Below are 27160 nucleotides of genomic sequence, written 5' to 3' on the forward strand. Positions count from 1 at the left end.
ATTCTAAAGAGCTATGCCTTTGATTTTTTTTTTTTTTTTGGTTGCCTTTGATTTTTTTTTTAAAAACGTATTTTAGATAGAAATCTTCCCAAAATGTAACTTTAGAGAGTGAATTGGTTATTCTGTCTAGACTGCCCTGAGCTGCCGATTGGCCTTGACTTGTGTGGAGGTTGAGTAGGTGGGAGATAGCATGATGATCTCAGAGTCAAATGGTCCTATTTAAATCTGGGCACCAAGGCACAGCCTGCCACTCTGACGAATCTCCAAATGCCTCTGAGGTACACAGTTCTGCTTACCTCACTGTGCTGGTGTTGACATAAAATACATGTGAAATCACTTTGCAGACCACCAAGAGTGGTGTGGGAATACTTGCATGGTGTTCTTGTTATAAGACTATCCATCCCTCCTCCACCATTACATCCCTCCTCCACCATTAAATGGTTCCATATGCCTTTTTTTGAGCTCTTGGGTCAATTTTAAAAATAGTTTTCTCTTTCTTTGCTCTCAGTGTGTTGGCTGAAACCCTTCTTTCTCCTCAGTTTACTGCTTTGGTTTGCTCTTGGCTTAGAAACCAAATGAGCAAGCTTGCTAAAAGCTGTAATGTATGTAAGAGTATTGTCACTGAATGACCACATGAAATAGTCTTCTATAAGTAATGTCCATGGGCCTGTAACATCTCTTTGGATCAATAGAGCCTTGGTTTTGTTGGTGCTGTTTGCCCTCATCTCTGCTCTTGGAGGGTGAGATGAACCACATTATGGTGTTTCCATCTTTGGCACCTCACCACTGACTGCCCAAGGCCGGCAGCCAGCACAGAAAGCCTGTCCATGTACCCTCCCATTGCTGTTTGCTGTTTAGTCACTAAGTCGTGTCCAAACACTGGTGTGGGTTGACACTTCCATGCATGTGTGCTAAGTCGCTTCAGTCATGTCCAATTCTTTGCAGCCCTATGGACTGTAGCCCACCAGGCTTCTCTGTCTATGGGATTCTCCAGGCAAGAATACTGGAGTGGGTTGCCATGCCCTCCTCCAGGGGATCTTCCCAATCCAGGGATTGAACCCATATCTCTTATGTCTCCTGCATTAGCAGGCAGGTTCTTACCACTAGCGCCACCTGGGAAGCCATTTCCACAACTCAGCCTAAAGCCAGAAGCCTCTGAAACTCTTTAGTAATATTTCAACATCTGAACAAGGCATCAGGGTACGAAATCTTGAATTTGAGTTAACTTCCATTTAAAATATGTGTCTTGATGGTCTTGCCATTTTCCTCCATCGTGAAACAGACGAGGTTTGGTGTGTCCTAGTGGTGCCGGTGAGGAACACAATCACATACATGCTGACTGTGTGCCAAGCTCAGGGTTAGTGCTTTCTGTTCATGATATGTTTTATGAAACTTTATCTCACTGGAAAGCTTTTTTTAATGTTTTTGTAAACAGAAAAAGATATATTTTGAAGCACACGATCCTAAGAAATGGCTGTTTGGTTCATTTATAACTGCACAAATTTCTAAACCAATTTCATGGAACTTTGAATTTTTTCCTTTAGTTAATCACAACCTTTTTGGCCTGGCTTTCTCTCCCCTCTGCTGTTTTCTAGTCTTCCTTTCCCTTCATCTTCACGGATGAAATAACATGAGCCATAGGGTCACAGGGATAGAAGAGTTTCACTTTTAGGCTACAATGGGAGAATTTAGAAGCCTTGTTCCTACATGAAGAGTTCAGTCCCTGCATGGTGTTTATATAGGTACATTTTCTTGAAATGAGAGAGTCCCTAAGAGAAACAGTCATGCATGTTATTTTTAGTTGGAACATTTCTGTCAGCCGTAAACATGCTTGGAACTCAAACTGGTCTTTGCCATCCTTGTGCTTTCAGTACACTTTCTAGAGGCTATGACAGGCCGGCCAACTATCTTTTAAAATATGTCCACCTGTCACCTTTAATGGGAAGTGTGCCTTCTTAAAGTTCCAGATGGTATTTTGGCTGCTAGGAAGTTGAAACTTGGTCTGTGTTAAAAATTCTCCTGCTGTTTGAAACTTTCACCTTCTTATAGTGTATTTTTTCCTCTAGACAAGGTCAGGGATGATGGCTTTTTTCATTCACACCTTTCTAATCTATCAGGTGATTCTTCACAGGTGTCATCTCTCCCTCCATAGCTTATATATGTATGTTGTTTATATGCCCCTTGTGCGCCTAGCACCAAGGTTTGGCCATTAATTATCCTTGTCACCCTGGGCTTTCTAAGTGTTTTCATCTCTGTGGGTTTGTTCCCTTCTGCAAGTGAGGAGTTGGACCAAGCACTTGCCACATTCCTTTGCAGATTTAGTGGCCTTCTGTCCACCATGGCCCATGCCCCAGAGGACTCTGGTCCAGGTCTTGTCAATGCGTGACCTGAGGGCAACTTGCTTAAATCACTCAAGGCATCATCAGTCCCACATTTTAAATAGGACAATGTATTCTGCCACAGAAAAAATGGTGTGATCATTAATGAGGAAAAATGTTTGCAAAGCACTTGGGAGCTCCATACAGGAAAGTGCGCTGAAATTATTCAGGTGCCTCATTGGCAGAGCATAGGCATTCCAGAAACTGCCTGACTAAACAGGGTGCGTTTTCAGATTAGTCAGGTGTAAACAACTCATTTCTTTATGTTTAGATTTGAAACAGTATCACTTACTAGAAATGAGTGATTCTTTCCCATTATTTTCTTGCACATTACTTAGAGCAAACCCCAAACGGCTTTCAACATTATATATGAAATGGATGTGGCTGGTGTTGCTTGGTGCTCTCGATGCAGAGAAATGAAATTAGGATGCGTGGTAGCAGATGGCTTTCTGGGTCCAAGCCTATGGCCAGGAACAGCAAGTCTGATAGGTTAGAAGGGACACAGTACCAGGCAGACACTGGGATTAGACACAGGATGAGGAAGCTCATATAAGCCCCTGTTCTTTAAAATGATCCATTTTGGGACCATACAGATGCCAGAGTCAGATATGAATTCCATTTCCTTGGGTGAATGACCTGGGCATGTTCCTTCACCCCTGTAAGCCTCAGTTTCCTTATCTATAACTTGAGAATAATACAGTAAGCACCTGTCTTGTGAAGGTATTTTGAAAATTAAAGCAATAAAGCCCTTTTGCACAGAGTATGTGATCATTTCAAGAAAAATTCAACTGTTCCTTTCAGCACAGAGGAACTGGTGATAAATGAAATCAACTGAAAAATGACTTGCATGGCATGAGGAAGCCAACTTAGGATTTTGCAAAAAACTGTTTCAGATAATCAATAAAGCAAGTAATTATATGATAGCTATGCACTGGTGGCTCAGAGGTTAACGCATCTGCCTCCAATGCGGGAGACCTGGGTTCGATCCCTGGGTCGGGAAGATCCCTTGGAGAAGGAAATGGCAATCCATTCCAGTATTCTTGCCTGGAGAATCCCATGGACCGAGAAGCCTAGTAGGTTACAGTCCATGGGGTCGCAAAGAGTTGGACACGACTGAGCGACTTCACCGACTTCACCGATGCAATTCAGAGTTAAGGGTCTAGTCTAGTCTCAGCTACATATGCTAATGGAAAGAAGTGGCACCATGAAACAAATGCCAGCAAAGAGACAGAGGATTCTTAGCAGGCAGCAACTGTATTCTGGAGGCTGAAAAACCAGACAGCAAGTGGTGGAACAGAAGAGGAGGCAGTGTCCTTTCTGACTGTGTGTGTGTGTGTGTATGTGTGAGAAGGGAGGAGTAGTGAATGCATATATTTTTCTCCAGTTTTGGATGCCTGCTCTCTAAAGCATCACTTTTCAACTGTTTCTTGTGGACTGGGACTGACACTCTACCATGACTGACAGTGAGAAAAAAAAGAGAGAAAGAAAGATATTTTCAGGTTAGAGGCTGCAGAAGGTCTGCCTAAAATTTGAGGCTGATGCACTCCAGTTCTGAAGAATGACCTCTGTGTTGGGGGCTCAGCAAGAATCCACTTATTCTGTGGATTCTTCTTCATTCTAGTCAGGCTTTTCCTAGGCTGCAGAGAGGACAGTGACTGCTGTTACAGGACACTTTTTTGAAATGTGTCCCCATCTAGTTCTCACATTCTCTTGGCCTCTCCATCATTTGCTCTAGCATACACCTTCTTTCAGGTGAGTACAGTGTGGGGCAGTGTACAGAAAACATGGTGTCTGCTGAGGGGGCAGAGAGCAGGGAGGGAAGAGTAGGCACAGGGGGAGGCGGCTACTGCCGAGGAAAACAGAAGGGGTCTTGGAAATTGCAAGTCCTCTGAATGGGGACAATCAAGATTGGAACAGAAAGGGGGAAAGGTCCAGTGACAAGAACGGAAGGTGCTCAGATGGAGTCATGCAGAGCCTTCACTGGCTGAAGAATCTGCTTTCCACCAGAGAGCTCTAGTTGGAGGGGGACATTCAAGACCACCTACTAGCCTTTCTCCCAGACTGGGGTTAGAGGGTGCAGTCCTGGTGCCAGCTTGGACTGTGAGGCTGTCTGGGAAGGGGTGGAATTGCCTACTGGGGACGCACTGCATTTACGAGACCTCTGTGGCTTTAGTGACAAGTAAAATTTTTGATGTCAAGAAGACTTTTAAAGATGTCAGGGACTTTCATCCACATTACTTGACTTTTCTTACAACTTTATGAGCGGGTAGATGTTAACATTTTCCTCTATCCTTCAGTACTAAGTATGGTTAAGATCTGTATTTTACATGACAAAAAAATGAGACTCAGATTGATTACAGAATTTACCTCAAGTCACTCAGAAACTGGTAAAATCAAGGCTTTCTCACTTCAAACCTTATACTTGTTTGTTACTCCACTGGCTTGAAACAATTAGTAGCCCAAGCTCTATATGAGGATTATAACATCACGATCTTGATTGCACTGTTATTACTCTATGGATACCATTGTTATGTTACTATCATCGCTATACCTATTTTTGTAAAATTCAAGGCCAAAATAGCTGAGCATCTCAAAGTAACAGAAAAAACAATCAATTCTGCAGAGAACAATAATGAGCGTTAGTGACCACTGAGTGGACTGTTGATACTATGACTCAGAAAAGGTCCACATGTCTACCACTTGTTGGTAAAGAAAACACAGGTGGGAACACAGGTACAATACAGTCTTTGTATAAAGAAAAAGATGAGAAGAAAAAGAAATTTAAGTCTTGGTAAGAAAATAATGAATTTATGTATAAGTTCCCCAAATTAAATTCTCCCGGAAAGTATGCTTATATATTTGAACATTCACTCATTCACTCAACCAATATTTGTTAAGCAAATACATATGCTACCCTGTATTAATCTATGGATTTTAAAGCAGAAGTCCTAACACTGGCTCTTAAAAGAAAGTTCCACCTGGACAGCACTGCCAGGTAAAATACATGGTACCCAGTTGAATCTAGATTTCAGACAAACAATGAACACTTCTTTAGTATAAGTACATCACAAATATTGAAGGGGTATACTTAGACTAAAAAAAATATTTGTTGTTTATCCAAAAATTCATCTGGGCATCTTGTGTTTTTGTTTTCTAAGTCTGGCAACCTTGTACCTGGTGATAAAGAAATACCCTGAACGCCATCTTAGTCAGCCTTGTATGCAATTTTGTTGTATAGAGCAAGGTACAACAAACAGAATGTGGTATCTGAAATTTGTTCCGATCATTGGAGAGTACTTATATTTGCATTATTTCTATGGAGCTACATCCTAAAATAAACAACTCTGTAGAAAAAAAATTTTCCCTTTTGAAAGTGATTAGATATCATTAGAGAAGAATTCAGTTCATTCATTGATCAAATATTTTCTGAATGTTTACCATGTGGAAGGTATTATGTTGGGTATATTGAAGCGTAAGATATATATGATATATCATATAATTATATATAAAATTGTTTCTGCTTTCATAAAGTTTACATTCTAATGGGAAAGCATAAAAACACTCACATAAAGATAATATAGGGCTTCCCAGGTGGCTCAGTTGGTAAAGAATCCACCTACAATGCAGGAAACCCCAGTTCAATTTCTTGGTCAGGAAGATCCCCTGGAGAAGAGATAGGCTACCCACTCCAGTATTCATGGACTTCCCTGGTGGCTCAGATGGTAAAGAATCTGCCTGCAATGCGGGAGACCTGGGTTTGATCCCTGGGTTGGGAAGATCCCCTGGAGGAGGGTATGGCAATACTCCAGAATACTCCAGTATTCTTGCCTGGAGAATCCTCATGGACAGAGGAGCCTGGTGGGCTACAGTCCACGGGGTTGCAAAGAGTCACACATGACTGAGTGACTAAGTACAGCACAATTATAATAAGTCATTGTTATAAGTTAAGTTATTGCTATAAGTTAAGTTATTGTTACAATAGTAAGTGCCCAAAGGAGTACATTTGCCATGGAACCTTGAATATGCAAGATATTTGCTTCCAGTAACATAATTTATCACTATAAAATCAAGCTGTTGTTCAGTACTTTGATTTACTTTTTTAAACACATAGGTTCTTGTGAGTAGAATTTTGGGGAACAATGTTATATAACAAGAACAACCTGAAGCCATCCTCTTCCTAATCACCCAGGCCATCTAGGGAAGTGATTTGCAACTCAGCGTAAATCAGGGCTTGTTAAGACGTAGGTCACTGGGTTCCCATTCAGGTCTGGGCTGGACTCGAGGATGCACATGCTGCTGTTGTGGGGACCACAGCTTGAGGAGCACTGCTCCCACGTTATCTCTGAATTTTCCCTACTGCGTGCCTTCCATGCCCACATTCGCCTCAGGCTTATCCACCTGTGTCCTCTGTCTTTCCCTTCCATCCCATGCCTTTTTTTGCTTTTTCTCTTGGGAGAGGGCACAGAGAAGTCCTGCTTCGTTCCATGAGAGGATGGTTTGTGTTATCTTTGCCTTTTCTCTAATTCTCTTGTTTTGAAATGTGTCCTTAACTTTTGTTTTCCTGCCCCACAACATTTATGAACTTCAGTAGAGCAAACTTGAGAAATTCCTAGAAGAGATGAAGTCCTTTCGTGGTTTGCTTGGCAGTAGATAGAGTGGTTTAGAGAGAGATTAAAAAAAAAAATCTTTAAGGAATGAAAAAAAAATTCATGCTATGGAGGAAGTTCAAGGGAAACCCAAGGGGTATCACATTGCTTTGGCATTTGAATTCCAATGAGGAAGGAAACGTGTTGACAGCTATTACTCAGAGACTGGAGACAGAGCAAAGAAACTCAATGTCTCTGGGAGGAGGAGGCTAAAGTAATGAGCATGATTTTTTAAAGAAAGCATTAAGTAGTACTTTACTGTTTATGCAGAGCTCTCACATGCATAATACCTTTACAGTAGCTCAAAAGGCAGGAAGATTATTATAGTTTCCACTTTAAGCTCAAATAAACTGAGGGTAATGAAATTAAGTGACCTGTGTATGGTCACAATTAGAGGAACCAAAACTGAACCCAAACAATCTAATTCCAGCACAGTCATCTTTATGTCCCTACTCTAACTATCAGTGTTATAATCATCAGGAAATATGCTCTACAACCAGCGCGCCCTTGGTGCTCTCAGGTAGAGGTTAGCTCCAAGGTCAACATAATGGACTACTTATTTGTCACGAACATGTCCTTTTAATGACTATGTGGATAATTAACATAGACTTACACAGAATTGCATTTGGAATTCAGATCTCAGAACTGAGTCTCTACAATCGTTAAAAGTGTGAAAGTTGCTCAGTTGTGTCTGACTGTTTGCGACACCATAGACTATATAGTCTATGGAATTCTCCAGGCCATAGTACTGGAGTGGATAGCTATTCCCTTCTCCAGTGGATCTTCCCAACCCAGGAACGAAGCCAGGTCTCCTGCATTGCAGGTGGATTCTTTACCAACTGAGGCACCAGGGAAGCCCCAGATCCTTGAAAGCAAGTATTCATTAAAAGTTGCAGTTGCTAAACTGCAAAGCTGGTTACCATGCATAGTGGCTGTGAAGCTGAGAACCTAAGTTTTTTTCCTTTTAACTCTGTAAAGCTACTCTTTCCTAGTAAGATTCTTTTTGGTTAGATTCAAGGTAGGAAACAGAATCCATCTCTACTCTTCCAGTATACCCAGGGCTTTCTAGAATCTTAGTTTAGACTAACATTTGGACTCTTTGCTGTGGATTTCTATCATTTCCACTGGGCTCCTGTAAAGTTGTGAGGCTCCACTTTTTTGATGTTTTCTCAAGACATTGCAGAGAACTTTGTTTTGAAATGTCAGCCAAAGTGAATCCAGGTCCTGAATTACTTCCATATGTTCAGGCTGTCTTGCCTTTTGAAAACCGAGACCAATTGTTCCTAAACTTGGTTAGGTTATAGACTTCTTCACTTAGACAAGTACTGATAGAGAGCTGACCATTCCAAACTGCCACTGCCAAATGATTCAGGGGTGAAATGGAAGTGTTGATTCTTTTAGATAAGGTACTCAAGTAATAGATGTACATTATTTATTGTTCCTGGATGTGGTCAGGTTATACACACCATTACAAAGACCTTTACAAGTTATGAGGAACTTCATAGTTTCCCAGAGATCTGAAGGCCAGTCTTTGAGCATAACTCAGATTTATAAAATGACTTTGCTTGTAGCCTTTGTATCTATGATGTCTAAATTTGCAAATCCATTGCTGGTTTTCTTATGGGCAAATCAAGTTATTTGGGTTAACCACAGAATCCTTTGGTAAAATTGAATAAATATGTTCATACACCAAAGAGACAATTTTCTGTAGTACACCAAAAATGTTATGCTCCAGATTTAAAGCCTTATTTTGACATGTGATCTAATAGAGTAAACTGTATATCTGCTGGATATACTGGAAGAGATGCAAAGATGGGGAGAGTAGAAACATTCATGGATCCAAGACCAGAAATGTCAACTTTGGTTAAGAATACATCTCCACAAATGGTCTCTTTCCCCCCCCTTAATCCTTAATTTGATGGATTTACAAGGTAGGTACTCAGAGGAGGAAAGGACATAAACTATGGGAGAATACCCTGTAAATAAAAATATTACTATTTGATTAATTTACTAAATAATGATGATACCATACCACATGGAAAATGTCCTCGGTTGACCTCAGGTTATTAGATATTCACATTTACCCTAAGTAAATACAGTGACTTACCACTACCTGATTTTTTTCCTAAATTCAGTAGTAGTCACTATGTTTTTTAGAGGTATGAAAACTGTCATCTTTAAGAACTGATTCCCACAAGGGCACATACACAGATTTACATATTGTTCTGACTTAAGCTGAACTGCACAGAAGGAAAATTTCGTCTTAAGTAATGTTTTGCTGCCGTTGTTCACTTCCATGTTGGCATGTCTGCTGCAGTCCTTCCCTTCTATTCCCCAATTTAAACTGATCTGCTTTATGTCCTATCCCCTAGCTAGTCCTGCTGGCTGACCTGAGAAACAAGGTTGCTTTGAGGAGCTCACTTATTTTCACGTATTGTAATTCAGGTATGTAACTTTCCCCTGACAATTTATTTGTCATTTAACAGAGATATTCTAGAACTAGAGGGTGAGCAGATGAATGACTCTCCTAATCAGTTCAGTTCAGTTCAGTCACTCAGTTGTGTCCGACTCTTTGCGACCCTATGGACTGCAGCACACCTGGCTTCCTTGTCCCTCACCAACTCCCGGAGCCTTCTCAAATTCATGTCCATCGTGTCGATAATTCCTCATAATAGGAATAATTATATATAATTCCTCATAGGAATTATGACTGTCATAATAGGAATTTCAAATATGGTGATCATCCCTGAGTTAGTTACTTTTAGTATAAGAGAATCCATGTGAAATCATATCACATATATAGTCCCTTATATGGAGGAGCATCCATGGAGTTCTTGCTTCTGTCTGGTCCATTGTAGAACTAGGAAAGGGCACTCACTGGCTGAGAGGTCAGGAGATCTTTGCTCTAGAATCATGGGCTCCAGGGATGAAGCACTATCTTGCCTAACTACTCACCTGATGGATAACTGAATCCCCTCTATAACAAATCACTATGAAATGAGCACCCATTCTCTCCTTGAACACCTCTAATTATAGGAACTCAAGCTCCCTTTGGAGGTTGTCTACCTATCTTTGGAGCATCTCTGCTTAAACTTCCTCTTTTATTTAATTAAATTATCTTTATAGTTTCTAATCATTGGTCCATTTCTATATATGTGAACACAAACAGAACAAACAATGCATCTTCCCTCAAATCATTTAAATAATGCTAAAAGTGTGAACAAGAGCTACCATTTATAGAATGCTTATTGTGTGCTGGAGAGTGCTTTAGGAACTTCATATGGATTAATTCATTTAATCCTCAAAACAGTACTACCATCACTATTATCCCCATCATATAGACAAGGAAACTAACGTATAGAAATGTTAAGTAATTTTGCCAAGCTGACAAAGCTTGGTAGGCACTTTCAGTTCAAACCTACGCACTGCCAAACACCTCTAGCACCTTCAAACATGATTCATATGCCGTGGTTTCACAGCCCTTTCCATCTTAATCATACTCCTCTGAGTGTACCCCAAAGAGTCTACTGGCCTTTTAAACAGGAGAACCCAGAACTGATTGCGGTCTCTAGATGTGGAAAGTAGAGAACCAGCACTAGAAAACAGAGTGAGCTTATCACCCCTCTTCATTTCAGGGACCATAAGTGTAGCCTCCACTGGCATTAGCCTTGTTGTGGCCTCTTCAAGCTGTTGGTTCATATGAAACTCACTACAGACCAAAAGCCTTATTTCTGTCTGGTCTATATGACTTGGGTCTGTAGAATGAGGTGACTGGAGTATGTGATCTCCAAGGACTTTTCCACTTCTAAACATCTAGGATCAAAAATATGTTTCAAAGTTCCATGTATTTAAAGGATGTTGTGCCTGCAAATTCTGTATCAGGTTTTCTCATTTGGCCCTTTCCCACAACGGGTTTCTGTGATTTTGTCTTTTGTTCGTGGGATGGGGGCATACTTGGGGCTTTTAGAAGATGGTTTACAATATGGCTTTCTGTAAAATCTGAAAGATGACTCCTACTTTCCCTTCCACCTACAGGTCCTGCCCCTCCCTTCCCCCAGCCCCCTCGGCCTCTCCCCCTGCTGCCAGGCTTCCAGCCGGGCCGCACTCACCTGTGTGTACGAACATGTGCTTGACGTAGTTCTGTTTGGCGGTGAAAGTCTTGTTGCAGAGAGTGCACTCATAAGGCTTTTTTTCGCCCTGCCCACTGGCTGTGCTGTGGCCTGCGGATGGGGCCAGGGGCTGTGGCGCTGGCAGCTGTGCCGTAAAGGTCGACAGGCCGGGCTGGGACACTGTCACAAACTGGGTCTGCTGGCCTGCCAGGGGCTGCGGCAGGCTGAAGAGGAAAGGCTTGGGGCCGCTGCCCGCCGGCTGGGTAGTGAAGAGGGCCGGCAGGTAGGTGTTACCGGCTGTGCCAATGACCTGCGTGTTGCTGGTTAAGGTCAGAGGCATCCTCAAGTTGCTGGTGAGGGTTTCGGTCTGGCGTAAGTAGAGCTGGGTACTTGGCAATGGCTGCCCGATGGACGTGTTGACCGAAGGCTGCTGCAGGACACTTTTGTCGGAGCTGTTGCTGACAGTGATCACCGTGTTGTCCATCTCCACCTCGTTGCTTCTTTCGGGGGAGGAGGCACCGGTCTCTAGCTGGTGCGGCTGCGGGGCGCCCTCAGCCGGGGCTTCCGCGGCCTGCTCAGGTTGGGCGGGCTCGGCCTGGCTGTCCCGCACCGCCCCGGGCCCGAACTGCTGCTCCACGGAGTCGGGTTCGGTGCCTATGGAGGAGCTGACGCCCGAGTCGAAGCTCTCGCCCTTGGGCTCGCTCTCGGTGCCCTCGGCCTGGTCGGTGTCTTCCGTGCACTCCTCGGACTCATTGCGCTCCAGGATCTGCACCCTCTGCTGCCCGTAGTAGTCGTAGTCGTCCTCCATCTCCTGCTTGATGTGGATGTTGCCCACCAGCGTCTGGATGCGCACGGGCCGGGGCTGCTTGCGGCAGTGCGTGGTCTCGGGGGTGGTGGACAGGTAGCGCTCCATCTGCTGCGAGCGCTCGTGGATGCGCGTGATCCAGCTGGGGTCTTCTATGTGGTGGTCGCGGGGCAGGCCGAGCGCAGTCTCGTGGTGGCTGACTACAGCGCCGCTGTAGAAGGAGCGCTCGCCGCTGCCGTTCTGCATGGAGCAGGCGTACAGCGCTGAGTAGATCCTGTCCACGCTGTGCTGCGGGTGGCTCTGCAGGTAGCCTGACTCGGTGTCGCTGCTCTGGCCCGAGGTGCCCGACTCGGGAGTGCCCCGTGGCGTGTCCTGGCCTGAGTCCTGGATCCCCGGGAACACGTCGCCCACGTTCTGCGACACGATGCGCGTGCACTCATCGATGACCGTTTTGATCTGCAGGATGCTGGCGGCCGTGAGGATCTGCAGGGCTTCCGACTGCGAGACGCGTAGCACGCCGCTGTACATGAAGTCAATGAGCTTTTGCACCGACTGCACCGACACCACCGACGGGATCTCGATGTCGCTGTAGCCCAGCAGCAGCTTGTCCTGGAAGAAGGGGCTGCCGGCGGCCAGCACGCAGCGGTGTGCACGCAGCATGCTCCCGTGGATGCGCACCGTCACGTCACAGAAGTGGCCACGGTTGCGCTGCTCGTTGAGGGTCTCGAGCACGGAATTGCTGAAGTTGTGAAGGTTGATGCTGTGAATGCGCTCGGTCATCCCCTTGCAACTGATGTCACCTGCACGGCGAGACAGACACAACACAGGGCGTGGGTCAGAGCAAGCTGGCTGCATCCCTAACATTTGGGTCTCAGGTGGGCAATGCTCATGGCTCCTAGCAGCACCCCTTTGCAGACACAAGCAGGCTCTCTGGCAAGATGGATAGGCTTTGCATCAGGTCGACCTGTGGGTATGATGCCCTATGGTAACAAGGCCTTGGATTTTGTTGCAACAGGGCCCCAGCTATTTGGGGGTACTGAATCCATAATTGACCCCCTAGACCTTCAACCAGGGTTGTCAGTTGAAGTACAGCAGTCTAAAAAATAGATGGGTCATTGCCTGCTATTCCTATGGCTTCAGCAAATAAGAACCAAAAGGCAAATGAAGACTTGTTCTCAGGAAACTCTGCCTCCACTTTAGACAGGCCTAAGCCCAGGTCCTTTGGGAAAGCTTGTATTTTTCTCACTTTATCAAAATTCCTTATTTTATTCATAGACCACAATATTTAATTCCCTTCCTCTTAATTAACATGGCACATTCCACAAATCCACACCACATATGCAAAAATTCTTGGAAAATTCATCTTAGACTAAGATAGACATCAAATTGTTACCACAGAGTTTTCCAGTGGAGGGACAGGCTCTAGAATGCAATCTTCTTGCTAAAGGAGCACTTGCCCACTGTCTGTATCTACATTTTTCTTATCCTCTTTGGTGAGACCTGTTTGAGTACTTTTTATGGTGTTGTATGTTATATGGTGGTTGTCTGAATTTTCTGAGGCTTAAGGAAGAAGAAACGTCAGAAAGGTCAAAGATGGCAGTGTTGACCTGAAAGACTGGAATACACTAGGTGACCATATTCGTCATTCAAACCGGGCACTTGGGAGGACTGTTAGTAAGCAGGTCGGAACAGTAGGGTTAACCTGGAATGGGATGTTCAGTTATCTCAGGAATTGGGTGCTCTCTGCTCTTGCAAGGATATATCAGACAGTTGCCAGGAGGAAGGCAGCAGTCTGAAATGTGGCACACGTGGACAGCCTGACCTATTGCCACCCTTATATCCTAGGCTGTACAGACAAGGGATAGGTTGGTAACACCTAAAGCCCAGATTGAGAAGGAAAACAAGTGTCTATAACACTAGACTGAGGGCTTTCCTATTGTTTTCCTATGCTCTAAAGAATCCCTCTCTCCAAGTCATTCTTCAGTCATTCCCCATTTTTGCCTTCACAACTGAATGATCAGCTTGAGGGAGGCCAAGTAAGTAGGCTTTCAAAACTAGGTGACCTAGGTACGGGTTGTTGGTGTGACCCAGATCCCTGTGTCTTGTTAGAAGTAACCCAGAGGTAATGGCCTGCACACAGAGGAATGCCCACCTTTTCAGGTTCTTTCTCCTCTGCCTTAGGAAAGAGGACCGGTGCAGAGAAGTCTGAGCTCAACTAGCTTTTCTACTTTGGTACAATCCATCTCCTCATTCTGAGTTCAGCTGTTGTGACTGCATCCTTATATACTCATTCATTTCCTTTGCTCCCAACTTTACATTCCGTCAGCCTCACAGAAATCCACTAAACTCAATAAATGCTGCCTACAGGTTCTACGTTATCTTTGAGTGATATGATTTGTGCAAATTTTCACATAAGAGAATTCCTTTTCCTTCCAATTTCTATTAGGTCTGTTAATGTCTCTAAAATATTTCATTAGATGACTGTTTCTATTTTTCCTTTTATATAAAACAACTGTCCTTGACAGGTTAAGGAATCAAGGTGAATCCTCTATATATAACTGTTAATACAAAACACAACACCAGAGGAAGGCCCCAAAAACCTAGGAAGGAAAATTTAGGAAATCAGTCAGCAGATCATATTCTAATGTCTTACTGAGTCCCTCATGCTTGTGCACTGTGATAATAAGAGCAATTTTTTTTAAGAGTGTCAAGTTTTAACTACTTTATATACATTATTTCATTGAGTCCTCACAACAATCCTATGATGTCAGTAGTATTATTATCCCCATATTTCAGATGAGGAAACTGAGGCCAGAGGAACTGGGAAACCACTCAAGGCCCACACAGGTAGTTGGTGGTCAAGCTGGCATTTGAACCCAGCAGTCTGTGTCTAGAGTTCACACTCTTATCTGCTTCACTGTATTGCATGCTTTGCCCCTGAATGATGCCTGGTTCTTAGGTACAGGTCTGCCATAAAGGTGTGTAATAAGGCCTGTCCAGTGTACCCTCCAGCTACTTATATACCTGTCCATAAATTAGTGTGCTGTCTCATAGCCTCAGTCATCTAATAAAGCACATTTTAAAAAACTTATAAATAGAACAATGCAAGAGATAAAAGAGAGTTCTGGCACTAAAATGTAGAGGTTTCTATATACAATTTGACTATCACCAAAGTCTCTCTCATTTAAGTAAAATGGTAGGCACTAAAATTGGCTAAGTCTCTGAGTAGGATGGATTTATTAAAAATTTTTTTCCACCCAGGTTAAAACACTCTTTAAACACACAATTGCTCATAGCAGCAGTCACAGCTATATCACTTGAGTTGTCATATATGACAAAGAATTGTCTTCCTTCTGATAATTCTGGGAAGCTCAATCACAATTATCATAATGATTAATAACCATGTAGCATTTTACAGTGCACAAACTCTTTCACAGGTGTAAACTCATTTACTCTTTATAACAATCCTATATATTTTCAGGACAGGTCCTATTATTACTATTTGATGTAAAAGGAAGTTGAGGGTTTCAAAGTATCTAAATGACTAGCCCAAGGTTTTCCAGAGATAGTAAGTGGCTGAGGTGGGATTAGAACCCATGCTCCTTTGATGCTCTTCTTATCACATGATACTGGATCACTGACAAGTGAAACCTGGATTACCCAAAGACTGAGGGCCATCTAATTCTCAGAACATAGAAGAAAAGATAAAGACACAGAAAGTGATGATGGAGCTTGCTGTAGAGATGGATATGGTCACCAACAAGAGCTGTCATTATATCACACACATTCGTAGATACATGCGCACACACACAAACACACAAACTCATGAAAAAAAGTTCACACTGCTTGTTGGGCTGATCCACTCAAGTCTAAATAATCAGGTAAATCTATAGCAATAATAACAAAACACTGTCTGCTAAATAATCCGAGTTATGATTTTTTCAGTAATGCTGTTGCCAACTTCATTAAAAACCACAGAGACAAACTTGAACCTGCACACATATACAACCTGACCTGACAAACCTAGTTGGATTTTTGCAGACACAATTTTTAAAGATCTCTGAGTGCACTGGTCCTGCACCACAGTGAGCAGCCGTGAAAGGCTGAATTGGTTTTTGCTGATATGTGTACAGATGCGACGGGGGACCCTGCCGGTCCATTCAAGCATGCCTCGGCCCTCCAGCACACAATGCTGAAGCAAGTCCTTTCCCAGGCTTTCTTTCATTTTCAACACTAATACAGTGGGAAAGAGTTTCTGCCACGGCAAGGCAATGTCCAGGCTTTTGTGAAACAGGTCCTTTTCATCCAGTGGGCATTAATGTATAGATTCCAATGGAATAAATCTGAAATACTCTACTGTAGAAGATTTGTTCCCCATTGAAAACAAATCTTGATTAGATGGTTATTCAGAGACTGTATAGGAAGGAATGGTGTGAAAATGCTAACTCCATTCTTTCTTAGATTGGCAGTGAATAGGCATTTGGGCTATTCAAAAAAAAAAAAAACAAAACCAACCTTCGACTCTACAAAACCATACAACTTTACAAAGATTTTGTGCATCTGGGGAAGCCATGATACACTTCCTCCCCCCTTCCCTCCAAAAATCCCCCATGGTGGTGTGAACATAGAACTGATGGGGTAAAATGAAAAAAAAAAAAAAAACTGACAAAAATAGTTCTCTGCGTGTTTTAAAATAGTAACCCATCTTCTTTCCACTAGAGTGAAAAATATAGAGTCAGCCTGTGATGGCATTCACTGGAACACGCAAGGAATTCTATTCCTGAATGTGATCGTGTACTCTAAGTGATTGTGATCTGCGGATGAGCACAGTATGGATGAGGCTGAGGCAGGAGTGAACACCGGAGGGGGATTCTGCTTGTGGTGAAATAGCTGATGGAGGGCTTGGCTATCTATGTCGTAGGAACCCAGCTCCTGCCTGTCCCTGAAACGGCGGGTGTTCAGGGATAGGACTAAGCACCAGAATAAAAACGCTGCCTATGCACAAGGGAAAAGGAATAAGAAAAGGAAACAGCAGGCAATACAATCTCTTTTAATTAGGTGTGAAATCCAGTCCTTTCTCAGTCCAGATTTATAAAATGAGACTAGTGCAAGGGCGAGATGCTGTAGAGAGAGATGGGAATTGGAAGACTCTGTGGCTGGGAAAGAAACACTAGCTCTCAAATTAAAACCAAGATGAATTTTGGTTGACAGACCGAAGTCAAATGTCAGGGCCAAAGAGCCCTCGAGTTTTCAATCTGGGCCACCAGGCTCATGTGTGCTAAGTGGGTCAGCACATGAAACAGGGCCAGGTGGCAGGCCTCCACCCAGCCTCTTATCACTCCCTTTCCCAGATTGTGCTCAATAGCACACCGAAGTTGCTCTTTCATATTATCAGGTGATGAGTGATCATATTGGACTTTCACATTTTGGTGCTACTTCCCAAGCTGATCCCATTGGGAAGAATCCAGTTTTTACTGGAGAAAGCTGGGGTACATGTGCAACTAAGGCCCCTTTCTCCCCAAGTCTACATCTGTTGTCCTGCCAGATGCCTGACCTCAGTCATGTCTGTTTTACCTCTTTGCCTGGGGTAGACACTTGCTGAGTCTCTGCACCACGGGAGGTAGGGGTTGCTTGCTCGCAGATTCCACCATCTAGAACAGATGGTCCTGTATGTCCCTCCCCTCTCTATCTCCCTGGCATCTTCACAGGGTGGCTCTGAGGAAATCACTAATGCAAGTGGGAAGCAGTAGGCAGAGCAAGACTTTCCTCTACCCTAGCTCCATCTGTTGTTGTTGTTCAGTGACTAAGTTGTATCTGTCTCTTTTGCTATCCCATGGACTGTAGCCCACCAGGGCCCTCTGTCCATGGGATTTTCCAGGCAAGAACACTGGAGTGGGTTGCCATTTCCTTCCAGGGGATCTTCCTGACCAGGGATCAAACTCATGTCTCCTGCTTGGCAGGCAGGTTCTTTCAGGTTCTTTACCCCTGAACCACCTGGGAAGCCCCCTGGCTCCATACACCTAGCATATCTCTGCTCTCACTGCCTCTGTAAGTGAACTGTGGGAAGGTCATCACCGTTTGAGGAGATGCCTCATACGCTTACCCATTCCTGGTGAGCAGGGAGTGCTTTGAGCTATCTCCTAATGAGGGTTTTCCCTGTCTTCCAGATTGTCGTAGCCTGGATTACAGGAACCATTAGCTATTCCATCTTTTTTTTTTTTTATGATTGATTGGTAACAGAATTCTTCTCCTAAAACTGAAATCAATTCTTCAATTTTTAGAAATGTGACTTTCAAACATATTTTCAGTTATATATATATATAAATATATATATATATATTTTAAGTTGCTCAGTCGGGTCTGACTCTTTGCAACCCCATGGACAGTAGCCTGCCCCAGGCTCTTCCATCCATGGGATTTTCTAGGCAAGAGTACTGGAGTGGGTTGCCATTTCCCTCTCCAGAGAATCTTCCCAACCCAGGGATGGAACCCAGGTCTCCTGCATTGTAGAAAGACGCTTTACCATCTGAGCCATATACAACCTATAAAAGTTGGGAGCACTCTGTATGAAACTTTATAGTCACTGGTTATTATTTCAGATAGATGGAAATATTAAAATTACTAATGATTTTTTATTTATGATCTCAATATTTTGGTTAGGTATGTTTTGTATTACTTGAATTTTCATTCATATATTAATTCATGCATGTAATGAACTTTCATTCATTCTGGAGCACATTTTAAGTATTTAAAGGTCCTTAAGAAGCATATATATATATACACACATATACATACATATATATATATGTATATATATATATACATATCGGAGAAGGCAATGGCACCCCACTCCAGTACTCTTGCCTGGAAAATCCCATGGGCAGAGGAGCCTGGTAGGCTGCAGTCCATGGGGTCGCTAAGAGTCGGGCACCACTGAGTGACTTCACTTTCACTTTTCACTTTCATGCATTGGAGAAGGAAATGGCAACCTACCCCAGTGTTCTTGCCTGGAGAATCCCAGGGATGGGGAAGCCTAGTGGGCTGCCATCTATGGGGTTGCACAGAGTCAGACATGACTGAAGTGACTTAGCAGCAGCATATATATATATATACCCAGTTCAAATGGTAAAGAATCTGCCTGGGATGCAGGAGACCTGGGTTTGATCCCTGGGTCAGGAAGATCCCCTGGAGAAAGAAATGGCAGCCCACTCCACTATTCTTGCTTGGAGAATTCCATGGACAGAGGAGACTGGTGGGCTATAGTCCATGGGGTCACAAAGAGTCAGACACGACTGAGCAACTAACACTTTCACATATATAATATATACTATTCAGCCATAAAGAGAATAATATTTCGCCATTTGCAGAAACATAGATGGACTTGGAGGGCATTATACTAAGTGAAATAAGTCAGATAGAGAAGGATAAATACTGTATGAATGATTGAATAATAGTCACTCAGTCCTGTCTGATGCTCTGCGACCCCATGGACCATAGCCCACCAGGCTCCTCTTCCATGGAATTCTCCAGGCAAGAATACTGGAGTGGGTTGCCATTTCCTTCTCCCAAATACTGTATGATATCACTTATATATGGAATACAAAAAATACAACACACTAGTGACTATAACAGAAAAGAAGCAGACTCACAGATACAGAGAACAAACTAGTGGTTACCCATGGGGGAGGGTGGCATAGGGTGTGCGGAAGTGAGAGGTACAAACTACTGGGTGTAAGACAGGCTCCAGGACGTAGTGTACAATGTGGGGAATATAGCTAATGTTCTGTAAATGGAAAGTAAGCTTTACAAATTGTATGTTTGTTGTTGAGTTGCTCAGTCATGTCTGACTCTTTTGACCCCATGGACTGTAGCTTGCCAGGCTCCTCTGTCCAGGGGATTTTCCAGACAAGAATACTGGAGTGGGTCACCAAGTCCTTCTCCATAAAAACTGTATAAAAAATAAAAAGTTATTTTAAAATGCATATTTCATATACTTATATAACTATAAAATCAAAGAAGGGACCAGTATCAGCATTACAGTTGTATGAATAAATGTATATACATAAATGAATAAATCAAAGTTTTGTGATGAATTAACATTAAATTTTTACTTGAAAGAGTAAAAATAATATTAGGCCACACTTTAGCAACTATGTAGGACCTATGGTGCACTCTTCTATGTAAAATTTACCCTCACCCTCATTCAACTCCTTATTTCACTTCTATTCAGATTTCTTTTTATAGCCATATACAAATATATTTTCCTATTTATTAATGTATTGAATATTTTTTCAAGCCAACTTAAATCCTTTTAGTTATGAGGTGAGTTTATTATCAAGCAATTGATCAACAAATAATTGTACATCAACTTTATGGGACCAATTATAAACATAAGTTAACACTTCATTTTGGGGTATTATCAAGCTACATACTTTATGAATTTACGTACTTTGAGCATCTGATTCCAGTGGAACAAAAGACTTACAAATACCTTTACTCTCTTACAGTACAAGTGGTGAAAGCTAAGTTTTAACTCTGTGAACAAAGGCATTGGATAGCTATAATTCTAGACAACATTCTGAAAGACACCTATGCCCTCATTCTAAAGCTGAAATGAAATGGCTTCTTCTTGAAGAGGGAGGACCTGCTGGGACTAAGGGAAAAAGTCAATGAAATCTGAGGTTGATGCCTTTAAATCCTCTTATGTTGTAAACATTTTGAGACACTTTTAGGGGTTTGATTCCACCCCGCCCCCCCCAAAGCTCTTTCCTTACAAATTTAGCTGCTGCCCTATTGTAACCTTTTCCTTTGTTCACTAAATCTGAGGAACAAAAACACAGAGATACTGCATCTGTGGGTGGGATAAAAAAATGAACAAAAGGATCTACTTAAATTCACAAAGTACGTAGTCTGAACTTGGCTTTGACAGAACGGTCTATATATTCAAATGCATAGTTAATAAGTCCTTTATTTGGGAGGAAACTGTACGCTTAAAAAGTGTTTATATAAAAACCAGCATCTTTTTACTTATCTATTCCCCTTTTGATCTCTTCATCATCATATACTTATTTTTTAGAGGAAAAACAAAATTTTAACTGCAGTGACTTGAGGTACTCCTTTGAAAAATATCATCAACTGGTGATGAAGTATAGTTAGGTAAGAAATTAATTTTTCCACTTTGGGAAAACTTTTATCTGAACTTCAATAAGTGAGAAAACAGAACCCTATAGTGTCATTTTACAAAAGCTTTTTGACTAAAATAATCACAGAGCTCCTCAATTCACAAAACTTCCTCTGCCGCTCACTGTTCTGAGACTGCTTTCGAAGCAGACATTCAGATTCATGCTCTCTTTGCTTGAGTCTCCCTAGAAAAAAATAAGCTGCTTTCATTGTGACAACCAGTTTTTAAGCATTGCTCTCTGTTGGCAGGAGATGGATAAACTTTTTTCGGTATGGAAAGTGTGGACTAGAGCCATGAAAGACTGTTCTGAGGAATGAAGGCCTTCTACCATGTGGAAGACCCGCATTCAATCCCTGGATCAGGAAGATCCCTTAGAGAAGGAAATGGCAACCCGCTCCAGTGGGATTCTTGCCTGGAGAATCCCAGGGACAGAGGAGCCTGATGGGCTACGATCCATGGGGTTGCAAAGAGTTGGACATGACTGACATACAGCATACAGCTTCTCAAAGTAACAAGGAAAAGCCACAGAAAGAGGTAAATTTGTTTTGCTGGATAACTGATTAAGACAGAATGGAGGTGATTTGATATGGGCCAGTTTAAGAAAGTAGCAGAAACTACATCTCAACAGCCCACCTAGGGTGATACATTATAAAAGCAGGCACAGGATTTCCTTAAGAAAAAAATAAGATGTAAGTTCCTTTTTGGCTCATGCTGAGATGAAGAAGAGTCTAAATAAACATTGTTAGAACTTAAAAACTTGGAAAGCACTGGTAAGTAAGTGAAGTGGAAGGTATAATTTGCAATTATTCTAATTAGGAGTAAGGTACTATATTTTAATCTTATTTTTATTATATTCTTGATTGTATCTTTTATATAATATTTTATTATATTGTTTACATATTATAGGATAAAAGATATTAAGCTGTTTAAGAGTCTTCTATTGCTAGGTAACATTTTAATTATCTTGACTTATTTCACCAATTTGATTTGATCTTATTTTCTCATTTTTCCCCAGATAAAATCTCTGCATGAATTCAAGAAGCTGTGTGTTAGTTGCTCAGTAGAGTCCAACTCTTTATGACCCTGTAGACTAGACTGTATGTAGCCTGCCAGGCTCCTCTGTCCATGGGACTCTCCAGGCAAGAATACTGGAGGGGGTTGCCATTCCCTTCTCCAGGGCATCTTCCCAACTCAGGGACTGAACCCGGGTCTCCTGCATTTGCAAATATCTTGATGTAGCGCATTCATTCATTCTTAATTCTCTTCTGCTGCTGAATTTGTCCCAAGTCCTAAGATTATTGTGCTTTCTCTACTTAACAAATCTTAGCTCCATTTGAGAACCCAATTCAAAGTTTTTTCTTTTCTGTGGAGCCGTCTTTGATTACTGAACTCCATCCTGAGTTCTTTCTTTTCCTAGTTCCCACTGATGGTGAGGTAAGAAACTGAAACATTAATTTCTATTTTTTAAAGGAACTATAAAACTTTCACAATAATAAGGCAATTAAGAAAGACCAAGTCTTGCCCTCATTTCTGGGCTCCCTTGGTAGTTGTTGCTTCTGAGCCCAAACTTCCCCTCAAATGAGCAAGGTGCCAAAGCGTGAGGTACATGACTCCAGTTGGGTTGACTGCTTGGTGTACTTTTGGAGGCTGGAAATAAAAAGGCCCTCACTTGGGAGGGACAATGATGATTTTGGGCTGGGCCCATACTAAGTAGTAAAGACCACGACTACAGCAGTGCTGGGCAGTCAGATGGACCAGTCAAATTAGCAACTTCGTTAGGCAGACAAGTAATACTGATGATGAAGACTATTATAGACTAAGACTCTGACCCCTCCCTAGATCTCATGAGTCTTGTACAAGTCTAGAGAGGGGAAGGAAGCCCTGAAACGTGACTAGCCTTACTGATAGGGACCTTGGTTTAATTTTCTATAGAAAAGTAAGGAAACATTTCTTGTACCTCAACGTTGTAGGATAGATCAGAACTTCCTCATAGTCCTTAAGAGTATGCTGTTGATTATTCTGTCTTCATTTTTCTTCATTTGTGCCTGACTTCTATGAGAGGGCTTCCCGGATAGCTCAGCTGGTAAAGAATCTGCCAGCAATGCAGGAGACCCGGGTTTGATCCTGGGTCAGGAAGTTCCCCTGGAGAAGGGATCGGCTACCCACTTCAGTTTTCTTGGGCTCCCCTGGGGACTCAGATGGTAAAAAATCCACCTGCAATGTGGGAAGCCTGGGTTCGATCCCTGGCTTGGGAAAATCCCCCGGAGGAGGGTATGGCAACCCACTCCAGTATTCTTGCCTGGAGAATCCCCATGGACAGAGGAGCCTGGTGGGCTATGGTCCATGTGGTCATAAAGAGTCAGATACTACTGAGCCACTAAACACATATTATATCTATAAGAAGGCTCTCAGCTTCCTGGAGGCTGGTACCTTGCCTTGTTATAACTACAGCTTCATCACAGATCATCGAATCCTCACGTTGCCCACCACACTTCTTTCCACTGAGTAGGTCTCATCTAAGCATTTGTTTGCTCATTTCTCCCCTGCATATCCCAGACGTGCTGATGACAATATGGGTCCTGAGGATGCCCCTTTTCTCTGAGCTGTGTCTACAGGCTCTAGGCCCAGGGCTATTTTCACCCCTGCAGTTGTGGGCAATGCTGTTCCCCCTGTCCTTTATCGCAGCATGCCTTCTCATTGGGGAAGTTCAGTGTTCAGTATGAATTCAAGCTCTAAGGCAAGTGGTTTTTTATGTGTTCATTGCATTTCCCACAATCTGTGCTCCTTCATTTGTGATTTTTGACACATGTCATACCATCCACATCTCTTTGGTTCCATTCCCCCCAAGAGGCAGCTCACTGGGGCCTCAAGTCATGTGAAGGTGCAGTGGAACTCAAAGCTGAGCCACACTTTGCAACTCAAAATGAGAAGAGATGGCCAATCTATGAAGTGGTACCAAAGTGATCAGACCAAACTCCCACCACTCTTGCTTAACTTAGGGAAGCTCAACTGCTTGGTAACAGATGTTACAGAGATGATCTATCAATCAGCTTTGACAATGGGTATTTATATTTGCATAAACAGTGTCAGGGATTGTTTAGAATATTTTCACTTGGTGGCCACTGGGTGTCCTCATTTACAAAGTAAATATGCAACATTTGCTGTGGGTCACCAGAGAGAATAAGACACTGGTTTCTCTTTGGCCTCTCGCATACCGGGTACAAATTTATTGCTGAACTCATAACCAGGTCACATATTAGTACTGTTTAAAAACCTTCAGGTCATACGGTTAAAGTTTATAATCAAAAGTAACTTCTGCAGATTCCAGACATGAATTTACAAGGCTGGGCTTCCTTAGTAGGGGGACTGTGATCCAGCTAATAGAATGAACCCTTATTCATTTGAAAATTGGCATGGGATTTTGACTATCTGCCGAGAGAGTCAGGAGAGAGGAGTGGAGAAGGTCTTAATTTATTCTTGAAAGGAAAGAGAACACCAAATATCTCCATGGGATATTTGTTAAATTCTGTTTTTATCTCAAGTTTTCTGAAAACCAATTAAAAATAATAATGAGAAAGATAAAATATGCCCTTTGCTTGGGAAACCTGAAATAATGTGAAAAATAGTAAAATGAGCTGTGCCATATAATGGTTATCAATCATTTCATATTTAGAGACAAAGAATTAAGTTATTCCTTGGGGAACTAGTTATCCCACGTGTAAAAGAAAGATACTTGTGCTTCACAAGGATGTTGTAGGACAAATAGACTAGGGTTCCTAAGAAGAGAAGGAGTATACAAGATAGATAAAGGGCATTACTAATATTCTAACTGTGGTTGAGTCACAGTTGTGTGACTTGTTCCTGATGGCAGACAGGAGTCAAGGCCAGAGCTCACGCAGCAACAAATAAACTGTTTTGGCCACACCAAGGCACTGGGTGTGACATACTGCTGGGCTATCACTTTGTGCTCCCTAAAGTGATTTTTGCATGCTTAGGATTGTCAATGCTTATATTACACACATCGTTGATGAGATTATTTCCTTGTATGGCCAAAAGGATTTCTATCTCCCCACCTTGCAAATTCTCAAACTGGAGATTCAAAACTACTACTGACTATAACAGTACTTGCTTTCAACTAGCTGAACTTTCTCAAAAGCAAAATTAACGGCAATATTTTTTTCACCAGTGTATACCCTAGATTAATAATTATTCTCCGGCATGTCATTTCAGGATATAAATTAGCAATATGATTCTGTGCCATAACCAATTATTTATACAGATAATATCAGGGAAACTATGAAGATCCACGAGCTAGTCACTGCCTTGCAGAGATGTTCTCTGGTCTTGCTTGGCTTTGCTTAACAGCCTTTTCTGTTTTTAAAGGACCACACAGCCATGCCTCTAGTACACCATCTGCAACTCTTAATCAACTGTTTAAATCCTCAACAGGACACAACAGCCAGGTCACTTTCACCCTGAGTTTCTACTAAAGGATCACCATGTATTCAAAGTATAGGGAGAAGTGTCTCATTTCTTCTCATATCCTTTGATTTCTGTTCTCTGTAGCATTTTCTGGCCCTTTAATTAGTAGATTCGTTTCTGGACTACTGTAACCCTAACACGTATCTGCAGAGCCCTCCTGATTGTGTTCTACCCTAAGCCTTTCTCCTTTCAGTCTTCTCAGCCTGCTCCTTTAATTTCACTTTGAGCACTTCTCAAGGCTCGGCGACCGAGCACCACACAGCCCAGGTCTTATCTGATGTGCCGGCGCCTGGTGCGGTCTAAGACACACTGACGTTTTGTTCTTGAAGGACGGGACTGATGTTCTGAAACCTGGACTCCAACACAAAGGAGATCATTAGCCCACTTTGAGTGTCTCTCTTCTTTCCCTCCTGCCTGGCCCCCTCCTACCCTCCCCAATACTTCCTTAGTCTTGTGTGCTGGCAGCAGATGGCAACCATATTCTGAAGCTGAGTCTGTACGAAATCGTGCCATGGAGAACAGAGTGGCTTCAAAGTTAGCTTTCTATTCAAGTGGGATGGCGGAGGCTTCTCGAGGCATGAACTCATCTCTCATTCATATAATCCTCTCTGCATTCAGCCAGGAATTTGTTTTTTTGACACATCTTTCTACTGTCCAGCCAGTGGAGGGAGGGTGGGCATAGAGTTGGAGGGCCCTTTCAGCAGGAGGGCACCAGGATTCTATTCCATGCCAACTGCTTGTTTCCCTGGGCCAGCTCCGTCTGCTGCAGATCACATTACGTTCTTCCCTGGAGAGAGGCTCGGGAGCATGGGTGCCGAGTGGATTTCTCAAGAACCGTATCTGCTAGACTGACACACGCTGTACTCCCTAGGCCCAGCTGAGACCTGGGAAAAGGGTGAGACCAGGAGGAGGGTGTGGGGTTGCTGAAAGCTGTGCAGGATGGTACAGTAACGGGAAGCGAGAGTGGGAAAACCTTTCCCTTTTGTTGTTTCAAGGTTTGCTGGAGCTTTTGCCTAATCATCTGTTTGAGCATCTTGAAAATAAGTGTCTATTTTCATGATATCTATCAAAAACAGGCACCAGATTATCCTACAAAGTCGACCTTAACCCTCCCATATTGCTACTCGAATCAAAACATGTAGCAGCCTACATCCAACAGAAAGTGGTTCTGTTTTCCCAGCATAAAAACCAGTGGGTATCTGTGATACACTTTGTTTTGTTGGTCTGCTGAAAGAAAACAATTAGGTGAAAAATCAGTAACTCTACTTTTACAAATGTGAGAAATTCTCACAAGCACACTCTCACTTTTGCTCAGTTCTCCCTACCACATTCATTCATTCATTTATTTGTTCAATAAAGATTTGCTGAGCTCCTATTACGACTAAGCACTTCTCTGCTAGGTGCTAAGAAATCAGCAGTGAACAAGACAGAATTTCTGCCTTACCAAATTCTTCCACCCAGACAAAATAAAGATTTAATAATTTAACTTCTGGAATATTATTTGAGGACTAGGAATAATTAATTTGTCTTACCTAGTATTTCTTCTGATTCTTTCTCAA

The 27160-nt window shown here is 42.5% G+C and overlaps 1 protein-coding gene across 50 annotated transcripts in view; it reads right to left on the reverse strand.

The window, feature by feature from the left end:
- ZBTB20 (zinc finger and BTB domain containing 20) overlaps nucleotides 1-27160 on the reverse strand; it is an 863472-nt gene that overhangs the window by 24622 nt on the left and 811690 nt on the right. For all 50 annotated transcript variants that reach the window (XM_060417945.1, XM_060418065.1, XM_060418031.1 and 47 more), the window contains one exon: nucleotides 11134-12738. In XM_060417945.1, the coding sequence (XP_060273928.1) occupies nucleotides 11134-12738 (1605 nt within the window). The remainder of the gene's footprint in view (nucleotides 1-11133; nucleotides 12739-27160) is intronic.

Source organism: Ovis aries, chromosome 1 (assembly GCF_016772045.2).
Source record: "Ovis aries strain OAR_USU_Benz2616 breed Rambouillet chromosome 1, ARS-UI_Ramb_v3.0, whole genome shotgun sequence".
NCBI classification, from domain to species: Eukaryota; Metazoa; Chordata; class Mammalia; order Artiodactyla; family Bovidae; genus Ovis; species Ovis aries.